Below are 16,239 nucleotides of genomic sequence, written 5' to 3' on the forward strand. Positions count from 1 at the left end.
CGAGCCGGGGCGACGCCAGCCGCGTCGGCCTCTCTGCCGACGGCGGGTTAATTTTATCCGCCGAGCTGCGGTGTGGGGCAGCGGCAGCCAACTGCCGCCCAGTCGCCGCCCCGTCAATTGGCGTCCGATAGTTGCTTCCTTGCCCCGCCGGCGGTACCGCGACGCGCGGACGCTCCGACGCGACGGTAACGACGCGTCGGTTCCGACGCGGCGGTGGCGACGGTGTTCGGCGGTAGTGACCGACGACGCGTCGGCCGTGACGGGCGGACGCGTGGGCCAGAACGGACACTGCTATCCGACGCGTCGGTGGAGAAAGTGTGAGGAGAGGAGTGGCTGGCAGCGACCTGAAAGTCCGTAGCGGATTGGTGGTTCTAGTGTCGTGATGTTGAGCTAAGCGTGATGCAGATGCTGACGTGAGAAGTGTCTACTTTTCGACATTTAGCGTGCCGCATGGTGACAGAGTGACAAGTACGGGCGACAGAGTGACGAATTGTGACAGGACGACCGGAGTAGCCATCCATTACTGAAGTCGCCAGGAGAATGACTGCAGTGCCACCGTCTGGCAAAGTTTGACGCTAAAGAGTTTGTTAATTAGACGTTATCGCCACAAACTTTGGCAATAAGACGTAAACAGCCATCGCAATGCTGAGATCGTCGAAAATCAGCAAGGCCTTCTCGAATAAGAATCGATGACGGCATTGATTACCGTATCAGTAACCCTTCGGTAACGGATTTCGTGACCCTATTGGAAACCATTTCGGAGGTCCCATCGGCGGCCGCTCCGGTGACATAGCCGTCCTACGACTGGTGACCTGTGGTGACCTCAGCGGTGACCTGCGGTGACCTCAGCAGTGACCTCAGCGGTCCGCCCACCTCTCCACCATGACCGTGTCCTACCAGAACGAGGTGGCGTCCTCCACCAGCGGCGGGTTCACGCGTCTCCTCCTCAAGTGGCGCGGCTCGCTCTACAAGCTCATCTACCGCGAGCTGGCGCTGTTCTGTCTGGCCTACGCGGCCGTCAGTTTGGTCTACTTCAAACTGCTCACCGAGGACCAGCAGCGGTCAGTGTGCTGGGGATACGGGTGGCTTTGGGAGGGTAGAGGCATGACTTCGGGCCCCATGGCAGATTTCAGATTTTTGGTACCAGGGGACGGTGAGTGTCGAATGGCTGGGGTCGTGTGTGTCTCATCACACTGTAAGATAGGTACGGATCTGGGTTCGTTGTTTGGCTGTTGAACTTTCATGAACTTTGTTTGCAATGGCATGATGCACATGCAAAAAGAATAAACGTGCAGCCACTCGCAGGCATCTGAGATTGAACTTGATTTAGTGTAAAAGGCAATACAACCTTTTTTACTTAACTGAACATGACAGCAAACTGTATAAAAGCTTCGGTCAATTTTGATGATTTAGAAGCGAATACTTCATGAAACGGTCATACTTCAGATAAATCTCAGGTACCGCGAATCAAATAAAGTTTATGTGGGCTGTGAACTCGGCTGCTGTTCCATGAGTTGCGCGCCATTCTATCCTAAATCCCGCCTCTTTCATTAAGTACATGTACGAAAATAACTGCCTCAATGTAAGGAAGTCAGCTCTGCCAAGCCTGAGAGGAACATTTCTTTGAGAAGATGAATGACTCTCAGTTCGGGGCTAGAGTAAAACATCTTTAATGAGCGGGAAACAGCTCGGACAGGGGAAATGGAAAAGGCCGCTTAAAGCATGCTGACAAGGGATGCTTTGTCAAAGGACAGAACTTTGGCTCTGGGAACCGAGACGGGGAATAGAGCGCCCTTGGCCTGAGGAAGAGAGCAGACTTGAACACTATTCTCTTAAAATTATTTACGTCCTTTTTACTGTTCGCCTGTTCTTCAACCATTACCTGGCGACCTGATAAGTGAACAATGAACAATGAACATGCATCTTTGGCTCACGTGTTTCCGTCTATAATGTGATCATTTAAATTGGCATTTTATTCAAGATCACTTGTTCACTTTCTCAATATCGACTGACCAATTACTGGTAACCAGACAAACAACAGCTTGATTCAATTATCTTTGATTACAGCGTGAATAATTGCAACTTATTAACCAATAACTAGATCACTGCAGCCACAGTTGGAATGAAACCAATCAGCGTAAGTCTCAACATACAGAACAAAGCCCGAATTCAGAGTCGATTGGTGTCTGTTTAAGTCAAACTTCACTGCTATCTGAAATTGTGCTCACTATAATAGTCAATCACTAGGAATAGGATTCGAGTCGCACAGAGTTTAGTCATTATGTCACCCTATCTCTACAGCATATGATCGAAACAGGAACTGCCAAATGTATGAGTCCCCATTCATTCGACCAGCCTTTCGCTAATAAAAATTAAAATATAGAGTCAGATAGGGCAGATATATTTTGTGACTGTATGGACTGTAATGTGAGGGCATTTATCATGTCGCTGTTTTGAAAAACCAGCCTTGAATATGGTTGATATTGGAGACATCACCCTGCAAAGCCGTCTATTTAACAACACATCGCAAGTGGTTTTCTTCTCTCATATACCAATCTCTTATTACCAATATCTCATATACCGATAGCTTACGAAATGCGACTAAGAATGATGCAGTTATGCATATTGTTTTCAAAATATACTTCTCGTAGACATTTGTGTGAATTTTCATGAATGACAGCTTACGTGCAGCGTTTTTTCGAATCAGTAGAGTACAAAATTAATAAAAACGACTTTCGCTCCGTTTCAAAAACACACTCTTTAGTGGGAAGCTACATAACGAACAGCGCTCGGGAAACGGTAACCAACTCCACTTGTACTCATTAGGTACAGTTTATCTTTAGCACATCACTGAATAGGAAATAGCTGTCAGCGCCTTTCACACGCGCAAATGGGTGACCTTTGGCGGTTCAGCCCACAAATAATTATTAATTAGTAGCCCGCCAGCACAGTCAGGTCAGACCTTTGTCCGGACACAAATGGAGGACACCCTCCCCCCTCCCACCATGGTGACCCCTTACCTGTCCCATGGTTCGCCCTCTGTCGACCGTAACAATCACATACATGCGCCGGGGCGTGGGAAAACCAGCGAAAACGCCCCGATGCAAAGATCCCAGCCCGCTCGCGGGGTCGGGAGGGGAGGGGAGGGGTGGGGTGCACCGCGACCGGAACTCGTGAGGGGTCAGAGGTTGGCGTGTGCGGCCGGGTGGAGCCGTGCTCAGCACGTTCCCACGCACGAGCTGCAGCCCTCTGCACAGAGCTGTGTCACGTCACGGCACGGCCGCGGTCGGCGCCGCCTTTTTCCGGGGCGGCCGCGGCGCTCAGCTCGGGTGCAAGCAGAGGACCACGTGCGATTGTGGCGATAGCGCCGCCGCCGTGAGACGGCCCGATTGGGTCGGCTCAGCGCCGGTCATTTCACAGCAGGGAAAGCTCCTTCATGTGCCGGTACAGGCTGGTCATCACGCTCCGAACTCACGTCCTCTGCAGTACTTTTGCGGAAACCCAGGCCGCCGGTACCGTGGGAGGATCATGATCGTGTCGACAGCGAGGCCGTCCCGGTGCCATCCGGCGCCCGCACTTTTTGACAGCTCCGCGAGGCCGACCGACGGGCGGCACCAAGCCGCCGCGCACGGCTGCCTTGGTAGGAAGGATGCGCCCCAGGAAAGGCGTGCGATGCCGATCGCTAGATCAGCGGGTGTGCTCGGATTTTCCGCGTGCGCTATATGCGGCATCAGGGGTGCTTCTTTGACCCCAGAGATCACGATTGCTAGATGAGATATGATTTCGGAAAGGCGTCTTGACTCGTGGTGCATGATGACGACATTCAGGAAAAGTATCATGCCAGGCACCTGCTTCCGACAGGAGAAGTGGGAAGAATTGAGAACTTAAAATTACCCAGTGTCTGGACCTTTTGCCCGCGAACATGAGGCAGAGATGTGGGTATGTACATTTTCTTAAACGGAGGATTTATTTGTTTATGACACCACAGAGGCTGCTATACCCCTTAACGGCCTTTTGATCGCCGACAGAAGTGAAATGTCATGATGTATAGGGTTCTGAGCTGCCATTTTTTTTTTCTTCAGTACCCTTTGACTGAATTGACAGATTTTTGTCTCCGCTGTTGGTCTTGCAAATTTTTGCGAGTCTCAAAGTTATTTAATGAATTCATTTAACTGCGTCGCATGATTAGTTTAGTGCCACAACTTCGGGAAGCTGGCCCATCTCGCATGATATGAGTAAAACTTTTAATGGACAATACTTTCTGTCTAGTTAATAAAGAAGTTTTCACAGTTGCACGAAGCAGAAAGAAGTAAAGAAAATGCGCAATCATAACGCCAAATTTCCATTTATTTTAGAGTTCCAGCAAGGTGATATGAATAACCCTCTTATATAGGTACTCATTGCGAAAATTGTCTGCAGTGTGATTGAACATTTCACTTGCAGGCAACAAGTGACAAGCCACGAAAAATGCTACAATTATGCCAATCTATTTTGAGTTCATGTATGCATGCATTGCTCACCAAGCCTGACCTGCTATAAAAACAACACGCGGTGCCTCGTCCAACGCGGGCCGGTTGCAGTAGAGGTCTCGACACTCCTGTTTGCACAACGGAACTCCCATGGGAACGTGCTGCCGGCGCAGTACTTTTTGCCTATAGGTCGTCCGATTGCCCAAGCTGTATCACTTTCCGGTTTCAGCACCAAGGGTTCACTGCACCCCTCGTGATGTCGGCCGAATTTTATCGTGCTGCATTGATTGCGATGGCTACGAACGGCGATTTCCCATTTCAAGAATTGTGTTAATCGTGAAGACAAAATAATAATTTATGTAATACTTGGTACTGGTGCAATGGATCATGGATAAGAACACCGAATCGTGACGCATCCTTGATATAATTAATATCATAGATGTCGATGCTTGAAATCGAGAAAAGGCACAGCAATATGGTTGATCAAATAAAGAAAGCCTGTAAAAGAAATATATGCATTCACGTCACCCAACTTCGTGTCCCTCTGAAAACTCAGATATATCACCTATCAAACTTTCAGCTTGCCGTCTTACCATTCGGTACTGCAACGCTTGACCTATTGTAGTTAATAGTTATGCCTACTGTCGTGCGTATTGCTGACGTTGTCGAGCTGATTTCCACCGGCCCCGGGTCAGCGGTCAGCTGGCTGACCCGACCCCGACGAGCGGTGCACCCGCGGCGACCGGTCACGGTCGGTGCTGAGAGCCGCGAGCACGGGTTGGCAGCCGTCCAAAATAATTCACGCGTCCAGACAAAGCCATTATGAACACGAGGTAAATCACAGGCGGATCCAGATGGATTAAAAGTGGGCCAGATTCTATCAGCATGTTACTTCATTGATAAAGTTTAATAAAACCATTAATTTTGCCTTTCCTCTTGAAGAATTGAATTACCTTCTTTGTATGCAAGCAATTTTTTCAACCTCGGTCATGAGCGCACCTGGATGTTCATAGATGATTTATGTCCAAAACAATGTGGGGAGGAGAGAAACCCCACCTGGAGGAGAGAAAAACGCAACCTTACCTATCCTATAACCTTGAACATGAGGCCATTACAATTACGTATGTGTTGAATGGTCGATGGACGACGATTTGTCACTGATCAATATGTCAACCTAAATTCAATTAATTTTTAAACACTGAATCAGCCCACTTGGATCCGCCTTTAAATGCATGTAAATAAATAATATACGACAAAAATGAAATACCGTTCCACTCTGGAACGGACTGACCGTTCAGGATCCGAAGCTCCATGGAGGATGCTGGGACGAGCAGCCGTGAGTCAGTCCATGGTCTTCTTCCCCGGCGATCGACGCTCACAGTGTTTTCACTAATCTCACCCAACCAACTCACCCACCAAAACTCACTGCCAGTTCAATCACTCATCGGTTATGGTACTCACGAGTCTCCGATCCGAGCACAATGTCCTCAAGCTTGCACAAAATGTACCTTTATAACGACCGGAGCTCGTAATCGCGCACTGTGAGGCACAGACACTGCTGAAACTTCTTCCACTCACCAAAGCACATCGCGAGCAACACCGATCACCTAAAACCTCACCATCGCGTCGGCATGTCTTCACCACGAGAGGTTACACACAACACCCCCCGCAGGTCTACTGGAAGTTTACTGCGCACAAGCCCCTCTAGTTCGTCAGGTCGCCGGTAGGAGCAGTTCGTTGACAAATATAGCAATGTAAATTGTTTTTCTATCACAGTCAAATAATTCTACGAATAATTGCGTTATTCGTGCTTTTTTTAGATAAGGAATAGAGACGCTCTTGAGTCTCCGTCTGCTTTAGAGAATATCATGCAAAGGACCTAATTGTAAACAAACCAAGCTCCGCTTCTCATCTCCCGTCACCATGGAAACTCGTCGCCTACAGCCGAAGAGGTCAAAGGTGAGCCGGCGCGGGTGGGACTAAATGCTTACTTCGAAATCTAAGCTACGTTGCGGCATTGGCGGTTATGTGCGGCGTGTATGCCGCATTATTAGTAAGAGGCGACCACTAAATTAAAGACTCAAACGCTCCGACCGGTTCTCAATGAATAACACTGCATACCAAAAATGCCAACCGCTCTCGTCATAAGATATTCAGCTTTAAATAACTAGGTTATCTACATCATCATTTTGAACCAAATTAATACTTTCAACTTAACTCACTCATTCCTTCCTTTGTTGTCTCCAAACAGTCGTTCGATTGTCTGGAAATCGTATGCTAAATCCCGTACCTGTATGCGACTGGTGCATATAAAGGCCGATAAAAGAATTTGAATGGGCTCTGGCATGCGATTTCCTGGCTACCCAAAAAAGTCTGTTTCAGTCTTGCTATCAAAACATGACCTCGCCCGCACAGGGGGGGGGGGGGTGGATGCAACCCCCCTAAGGTTTTTCGCGAATAACTCGCTTAAAAAGCGGCTGATCGCGACGAAACTTTCAGTACCCTCGCATTGATCAATTCAACACCCATCCTGAAAATTTCATGACCCTGACCCAAATGACCTTTGACCTGTGACCTACTTTTCGAGACCATGTTTGGCCGGAACCGCGATTCAGCGTATGTCGGCTCGCATTAGCAGCGCGTTTGCAGTCTTTTCGTGGTTTCAAGCGTTCAAACATGTGATATGATGTTGCCCCCATGCATTAGGGTTGGTGTCAAGGTCACCTGAAGGTCAGGTCAGGTCATTGACCTTTGGTGACCTCGGTTCACTTTTTCGAGTTTGACATGTTTCTAGGTCAGTTTTTTCGAGCTGAATTCGAATTAAGCAACCACATGAACGTTAGTACAAAGTAGTTTTGGTGCCTTCGTAACATGTTACGAGGCTGTCAGAGGCGGTTGACACCTACTACAAATACCTGGCAGGACCTCTACTGGTTGACCTGACCTGACCTAACCCGACCTGGCCTAAATGAATGAAGACATCATCTGTGATCAAAACTAGCATGATATTCGTGATCAGCACCCCGAAAAACCCCATAGCAGCCACACTACGACGTTCTAACAGGTCCCAATTTTCCCGCCTTTTGGGTCATTGACCTGACCTGGAAGGTCAACCGATAACCTAGGACCTTAAAATTGGGTATCATCGGCTTTCTCTCGTCACGGGCAACACGCTCGTTTTTTCCGCGAAGCTCTAGCTTGATCAGGAGCGAAACGGCAAGGGGTTATACCTTATACGTTCGCGGCTGAGTATTAATTTGGTTCAAAACAATGATGTAGATAAGTTAGTTATTTAAATCTAAATATCCTATGACGAGAGCGATGGACATTTTTGGTATGCAGTGTTATCCATTGAAAACAGGTCGAAGCTATTGAATTTTTAATTTAGTGGTCGCCGCTTACTAATCATGCGGCATACACGCCGCACATAACCGCCAATGCCGCAACGCAGCTTAGATTTCGAAGTAAGCATTTAGTCTCACCCAGCCGGCGCGTGCGGCCGACGCGTCGCCCGGCGGCCGGCGAGCCTTTGACAATAAGGTCGATTTTACTGTGAATCGCAATGCATAGAACGGCGTGGGGTGAGGGCACTATCTCATGCAGCAGCAGCGGATTGGGTGAGCATGAAGTGCTGATTGTTTATGTGTGAGCATGCGGGGTGTGGATTGATGAATATATCTTTGATTTGTACGTAGGTCATGCATTCGGACTGCAAGGCCAATGACTTCTCGCAGTAGGAAAAGGCGATAGACGTTTCCTGTTTTATATTATTTCCTGTCAAGAACAATATGTGTAATTGTTTTTGACCAGCAAATTAGGTCCAACGTTATTAGACAAGTACGGGGAGCACGCGAATATAACTTAAAAGCCTCATTTTATACTTCACAGTCATGAAATAATTTCGTTTAAAGATGAGCTGCTAATTTGTGAAGTTGAAAGCTAATTAAATTCAAATTTAAATGCTGACAGAAGTAGCAAATATACCTCTGAAAGTTCCGGGGACCGGGGTAATTAATTTGAGATATAGAGCAGCCGTTTGACATCCTGATGTTCACAATTGAGGATCTAAGGGAAGGCATATTGAACCAAGCACAGTGAGGTGGTAAACAAGCCCTCCTTCCTGATATACTGACAGCCTATAACGGAGTCGCGACGTTCCGGCGCAAAGCTGCTGGATGCTGCAACGCTGGTATGAATGATAACTGTACCGATAAAATATGGCATATATCGATGAGATATGAAATCCAAAATGTTATAATGCCTACCTACGTATATGCTTAGCTGAGCCATGCATGAGAGCACCTTTACGCATGCATAAACGGCGCCTCCACTCATAATTATGAGCTTTGTAGTGATGAATAGAAAAATGGCCCCATGATTGCTATGAATGAAGGCACAAGTAATGGAGCCACGCCATGACATTTCGTCTATTTAAAAGGAGCCTACCAAGCGCTGTCGACAAGAAGATGCATGGCGGCTGCCTCCCCGTTTTAGCTCCGTCAAATCTCGCAAGTTTAATTAGAAGCAACCTGCCGAAGCTCATCTGAGCAGTCTTCGCTCGATCGGATCAATAGTGCTCAGGGCAGGCGGAACAGGCCCAAATATATATTTCTGCCCCGTTGGTAGGTAACTGAGCAACCAACGTACAGATACGGCACCGTAGGCTAAACGAGAGAGACGTTATTTGGCGCCTATTTACAGAGACGGAAATTGTCTCGGTGTATTCTTGGAACAATACTTCTGAAAGTGGATGTTTTTAGGAGCATCCCTGCAATAGTAGGTACGGTCGACGTTGAAAAAAACGTCTCGTTTAGCGGCATTCTGCCAGGTGGAAACTGAAATCCCTAAAAGAGACAGCTGCAGAGCAGAGACATGTAAAACTATAGGTCATTTTATAGACAGTGACATGAAGGAGTGAAAAAACTTCTCTACTTCTAGACCGCTAGAATTAACTTGTTCTCAAGCTTGTCATTTCTTTGTGAAATGAGGCTGCACTGCAGTGAGCGTAGTTGGTAAGCAGCGAAACTGAGTTAAGTTTACACCATTAATCTCACTGAGAGGGTAACGTGTTCAGGAATCTGAACACGTTACCCTCTCACCATTAGCCATTAGCCTACAAGCACGTCACCTTCACGAACAGCAGTTCACGAGTCTCGTGCCGCTCCCCGGAGACTCCCCGCTCCCCAGTCTTCACCTTGTCCCACATCTCCACACGGCACCGCTCTGAACCTGCCGCAGGAAATCGACTGTGACGACCGCACAACTGCCCCGCCCTGTCGCCCGGAACGAGCCCCCATGAGGAGCTGCGCTCTTAGTTTGACCTTATCTGTCCCGCGGGCCTGCCGGCCGCCGGCAGACCGACCCATCAGTCAGTCGGTGAACTGCGACGAGCTTCCGACGAGCTGCGGCGGCTCGGGGCTCGATTTAGCTGAGGGCCTATAGTGGAGCACAGGATCAGCCGCGCATGCTTAGTGTCCGCCCGAGAGATATACTGCAAATAGCTGAAATGGTGGTTTGTTGGTTGCCAATGCTGACGCATCTATATATTTTGGTTGCATGGGTTGAACGGTGCAACCTATAACATTTTAACCCTCGCCGGCCGAGGGGGGGCGGGTGCCGCCCCCCCCCCCATAGGGTTTTTTCGCGATAGCTCCGAACACGCTGGCGATAGAGAGCTGAAACTTGGCATACCTGATCTTTGATCCAAGCCGCATCTTTTGACACCAACCGCATTTTTGGGTCAGGTCAGGTCACTGACCTATGACGTCATAAGTGAACCTCTGCACGGTCTTCAGATGTCGCAACTTCGCAACGCCCTCACTGCCAGAGGAGATGTCACAGGGAAATGAAACTTGCAGGATCTAGTATCCATTATGAGTCTCACAACTTGTATATCTCGGATTTTTCCTAAAGGTCATATGAGGTCAGGTCATTTTCGTGACCTCACCATTATAAGTCAATGGGGAAAAATGAAAACTGCTATTCTGGCGCCGGGAACGATCTCCAACTATCTCAAGCACACAGAATCGTGATTTGATGCACTCCTTGCAAGGTTAGATGCGTCAATTTTGCAATGTTGACCTTGCGTGACGTCATTTATGACGTCATCAAGGTCATATGAGTTTTCGCCAATAACTCTTGATTAAATTGAGCTAGCGAGTCGAGAAAGCCACCAATGGACTCAGGAAGACCTGCTGAATCGAATGATATGCGACATGACCTCTTTCGACCAACTTCGTGACCTGGGGGTGCTGACCTGACCTTGACCTGAGGTCAACACCCCAAGTTGACCTGACCCGGACAAAAAGTATATCATTCGACGCGCCTGAGCGAGGCGAACACGATGCTGCCAAAATCGCGGCTCTGTGGCCGTTTTTTTGCGAAGTTATTCACCAAAAACTGAACCGTACCTTGGGGCACTTGACCTGACCTCAGAGGTCACCGGTTGACCTAGGACCTTAAAATCGGGTACCAATCTCTGCGTCTCGTAACGGCGCACACGCTCATTTTTTCCGCGACGCGCTAGCTCCACCAGGGGCGAAACGGCGAGGGGGGGTCGTACCCGCCCCCCCCCCCCCTCGGCCGGCGCGTATGTAGAAAACCAATAGGTCCGGCGAGGGTTAACATACCTATTTGCAGTAACATTTAGCTAAGAAGTTGCCTGGTAAAGGTCTGAACAATTTGAATCGGTGTCGATCTGATTTTTCCTTTATTGATATTTCTGAGTGCGTCAAAACTAAGCAATACGCAATACGCATGCCCTTGACAAAAAAAAAAAACTCCAAGCAGCCATCAGCGCAATTCAATAATACCATGAACAATGGAACATACAGAGGATACTCAGCTTATTGAAGTTCTGCATACATACACGTTGGAAAAAGGAACATGCAGAGATTGTTTGGACAGCTCTGAAGTAGAATAATCAATAAGCTCTTATTCTGAAACACTTCTGGCGTTTCTGGCAGCTTCAGATGGAGACGTCAATTTAGCCAAGAAAGTCTGACATGAGCTCTTCAGACGTCTTTTCAGAGCATAGACACAAGCTCGTTTCGATTCTTATCTCAATGGCCTCGTGAATCGTGATGCTAGCGCTATCTCTTGAAAAGTAACGATGCCCAATTAAAATGATTTCTTATTGTGAAAGAAATTGAAATGTATTGTACTTTTACGATTTAAAACCATTTGCTGTAGGTACTCCCTGCCCTGTATGTACACAAATACCATGAGGATGAAATGACTGCGGGCTCCTTTATACACCACGAACAGCTATCGTGACTCGTGTTTTCCGTTTTCTCCCGTCTCCCATAGCATCTCTGTAGCCCCTCCCCGTCTCCTCTGCCGCCAGGGTGTTTGAGCAGATCCGCGACTACTGCAACCAGTTCATCAGCCTCATCCCGCTGTCGTTCGTGCTCGGCTTCTACGTCACCTTCGTGGCCCAGCGCTGGTGGCAGCAGTACACGGCCATACCGTGGCCCGACAAGTAAGTGACGTCAGACGCCGTGATCACCTGATAATGACGTAATGATGCGCGCTGATGTGATGATGATAGCCGTGCTGATGTGATGATGAAGTGGAATAACCTGCGGCGCCGGCCGAGAGTGGCGTCTCAGCTGGGACGTCCCAGACCGGGGTTTGGGAGTGGCGTGTTATTATGTGGGAAATCTAACTGTTTGGACGTGCAGCGAGGTGGACTCGAAGTCAGATGGCCATGTGCCAATGGAAGCAATGCGAAGAGGCGGACTCTCGGGACATGCCGCTCGCTCGGATCGCATTATTCATTCAGGGGAAAGCCGGGGACATGTCTCGCCATGGGCTAGCTTGTTGGTTGCTTCTCAGCAAATTAGCTAATGAGACTAATTCCATTAGTGGCCCGATCGTGGGCCTCATGGGAGACGCAAAAATAGTTTTCGCTGGTGGGGACATACACACAGGGCTAGCTCAGTTGGGGATTTCTATAGGTATACAGAATATAGCATCCATATGATCCGGATATGATAAAAAAGATGTTGGTATTGTGACCGACGCACGGCTGCCAATGTAAAGACGAGAGCCTCAGAGACATCACTCACCACTATAGTTCGTTTTTCTTAAGTTTGCCCCTCACTGTAAACGTCTATTTGAACACAGCACGAGAATTGCTAGCTGAATTACTGAGAAAACTGGTTAGCGCACATTGTATTGTAGATATGAATAATATTTTCAAAAATAAGTTTTGAACACAGACGATTTAACGTTATGTTAAGCGCCGTGCAATTTATTTGTTAGTTCAGACATAATTCCTGAGAAATCGTCTATCCCTGTGGGGCTGTAGGTATTGGCAAATACGATTTACGAGTCTGTGAAATAGTAAATAAATTTGATGAAATTGATCGTCTGTGAAATCTTGTCAAATCAGTGTGCGCCAACCAGTTTTCTCAGTAATTCAGCTAGCAATTCTCGTGCAATGTTCAAAAAGACGTTTACAGTGAGGGGCAAACTTAAGAAAAACGAACTATAACACTGATGTAACGACCGGTCTGATAGTAAGGCCAAGTTCAGAGTTCAAGGTCGCTGGCTGTGACGTCACGAGGTGGGCGGAGCTTGGCCTGGGTCATGTCACGGTGCAGCCTGCAGGACGCGGACGGGGTGCAGTTACAGAGAGCACCGTCCGGTTACAGACTCCTTTCGCTCGTAGTTGAATGCAGTAAGGCTTCTGGTGAGGTGCCAAACGAAAGGTCACAGGCCGCGCTCTGTCACGAGGCTCGTTACAGAAATAGCGCCAGACGTTGCCGCAGCGGACGGGTGTTGAATAAAACAAAACACCATCATTCATTGTAATGCTTAGCTAACAATTGCCATTCACTATGATTCATTTATTCAGATGTTAAGTGACGAATAAGACGTGAGATAAACAGTAGCCCAGTTTTACTTCGGCACAGACGTTCAATGCTGAGTAATAGACGTTTCTCCTCTTTCGTCCCACGTTCCAACTTTCACAGCTGCTCCGGACACCCCTGGGCCCGCTCTGCCGCAGAATTCTGCACGCCATTGCGCTGTACGTGCGCGGAGCCGACGAGAACTCTCGGATGATCCGGCGGACGATGGTGCGGTACCTGAACCTGTCGCTGATCCTGCTGTTACGTTCCATCTCCTCGGCGGTGAAACGGCGGCTGCCCACCCTGGACCACCTGGTGGAGTCAGGTGAGAGAGGATAGACTGTCTGGTGAGTCAGACGAGGGAAGACCAAGAGATATACTTTCTGGTAGTCAGGCGAGAGGAAAGAGATCATTTGCTGAACGACATACGAACGTGAAAGAAGACTAGGGAGAGGAGACTCCCTAAGTACAGTATCAGATGACTATCGGGGCAGCTGGTGATTGGTGATTTTATGATGTCGGTTATGTGTTGTAACTGACGCCCGATTGTCGCATTGCTAGTTGAATGAATGATCACTGAGGAAAAGAAGTCATCTGATACATTGGCATTATTCACTCAGCGATATGTAATGGTAAGAAATTTATTTATCTGACTCAATGAAATCGTAAAAACGTCCAGTGTTTCTGATTCAAACTGGAATTATTTTTGACACCCTATGACTGTTTTGATAGAAATCGTTTGCACTGCTGCGTTCGATCACCTTTGCCCCAGGGTTGATCGCCCTCCGCTGGCCCGATTCACGACCGATATCCATGGGCCACCGCTTCCGCAATCTTCATTCTGCAACTTCCCACGACGCCCCGCTACTGCAGCTGGCACCGGCTCACACCGGACCAGAAATTAATGATGTTTTTACCTGTCTCGTCCGTCTTTTCTGGATGATGCTGTCGACGCCTTCTGTGAGCCCTGTCACCTCTGTGGTGGCCATGACAGGTCATGTGACGGGTGATGTGCGCACAAATTCACCCGGTGTGAATCAGTGCAAACGGACCATCAACCACCACACGTACTACGTCAGAGAAATCAGAACCAGTTTTGTGTGTGAACTCGGTCAAAATGTTGACTGAGACTGCGTGAGAAGCCGGGATCACGACCTATGATTGGGACATGTCATGGAGCGTGGGTGACCCGATTCAGGACTTGTTTCTCTGGGAACCCACTCCGTTGCAATACCGATATACCTAAAAAGAAAAATAAACAACGTGCTGCATACGAAGTTATAGAGCAAAGTAGATACTACTGGCCAACAGCTTTTGTTTGGAGGGGTAGCTGAAACCGAACACAAATAAGTTTAGGTTTCATCGTTGGTCAAAACGTGCAGGGACATATCCAATCAAAACGGCTTGCTACCTGATCCTGAAAGCTGAAACCATTTAGGAACCACCCACCTGCTCTGACAGGAAAATGATGAGCTTAAAATCCATTTAAAACCAGTGTAATATGACTCACTGCCTTGGACATTTTGGGCTTAAACCTGCATTCCGAAACCGGCATATTTCATTTGTTCCGCTCGGTAAATCAAAACTCACAGATCCGGACAGCTTTGGACGTCAGCCGTACCGGTGTGGTATACCATTCGTCACCTGGGCAGACGGTCTTATTATCCTCCATCATCCCCGGCGGCCTCGGCTTTCTCCGTTTTCGGTTCTCTGACGGACACCTCTCCTTTCTGCCCTTCCTGGTATTCACTGTCTGTCTGCCTCTCGGTGTCTCTGTCTTTGTCTGTGTCTTTGTCTGTTCATTTGTTTTTCGGCCTCTATTTTCTTTCTTTCTTTCTTTCTTTCTTTCTTTCTTTCTTTCTTTCTTTCTTTCTTTCTTTCTTTCTTTCTTTCTTTCTTTCTTTCTTTCTTTCTTTCTTTCTTTCTTTCTTTCTTTCTTTCTTTTATTTCTTTCTTCCTTTCTTCCTCTCTATATCTCTTTCTCCCTCTCTCTTTTCCCCTCTCTCCACCCAAGACTCACCACTCGAACATCTCCAGACCAACCTCACCCTCCCTCTCTGCAGGCTTCATGACGGCTCAGGAGCTGGAGGAATTCACCAGCGTACCGCGGAAGGAGTTCAACACGTACTGGATCCCGTGCTGCTGGTTCGTCTCCCTGCTGAGGGAGGCTCGCACCACCAATCACGTGGTCGACTCGATGGGACTCAAACTCATCGTCGAGGTGTGAGTCGCTTTGTGATGTCCATTGTGATGTCCATTGTGATGTCTAATGTCCATTGTGATGCAAGGCCATATATAGGTTGTGATGTCTTATTATGTTCACTGTGCTGCCTTTCATTACGATATATGTGGTGGTCACGAATAATGGCGGGGATACGAATTCACTCGGAGGTATTCATTGTGATGTTTTCTCACGGATAAGTCGCTCTACAATGTCCACTGTGGAATAACAATAAGCCGCTCTGTGCTGTCCCGTAGACCGTCCTCTGGTGACTTTGTCGTGGCTGCTTCAACCAGTTCAACGGATATCCGCCGCGTATAGCATTGGTGCTAAAGGTGCTAAATCACCCTTTTGGCTCCGCGTTCCGTTTGGTTTTCAGTTCGTGACTCACCCTCTGGCGCTCCTCGCTTTCCTTCGCTTTCAATAATCACATCTGTTTCTGTCTCTGAATGACCCCCAGTGTGCTCCCGCTCTCCCCACTCTGCAGTCCATCTATCGCTCTCTCCCTCCTCTGTCTCTGTTTGTTTGTCTCAATTTGCGGTTGTGTATGTTTGGATGCCAGTGACCTGAATGTGCTAATAGTGGAACACATGTGCCGTTCTTGTCGGGCAAACAAGCGGGACGAGCCGCGGAGATCTATTGAGATAGCCGTGGGCTTGACGACGCATTAGCAAGCCGCTTTTGAGATGGCTTT

The 16,239-nt window shown here is 48.1% G+C and overlaps 1 protein-coding gene across 1 annotated transcript in view; it reads left to right on the forward strand.

The window, feature by feature from the left end:
• The first annotated feature begins 265 nt into the window (after positions 1-265).
• The window catches only part of LOC122391058 (bestrophin-1-like), a 30,145-nt gene continuing 14,171 nt past the window's right edge, over positions 266-16,239 (forward strand). The window contains exons 1-4 of the mRNA XM_043384593.1: positions 266-1,061; positions 11,815-11,949; positions 13,483-13,649; positions 15,388-15,545. Of these exons, the coding sequence (XP_043240528.1) occupies positions 883-1,061; positions 11,815-11,949; positions 13,483-13,649; positions 15,388-15,545 (639 nt within the window). The 5' untranslated portion in view covers positions 266-882. The remainder of the gene's footprint in view (positions 1,062-11,814; positions 11,950-13,482; positions 13,650-15,387; positions 15,546-16,239) is intronic.

This window comes from Amphibalanus amphitrite, unplaced genomic scaffold (genome assembly GCF_019059575.1).
Source record: "Amphibalanus amphitrite isolate SeventyFive unplaced genomic scaffold, NRLGWU_Aamphi_draft 000420F_arrow, whole genome shotgun sequence".
NCBI lineage: Eukaryota > Metazoa > Arthropoda > Thecostraca > Balanomorpha > Balanidae > Amphibalanus > Amphibalanus amphitrite.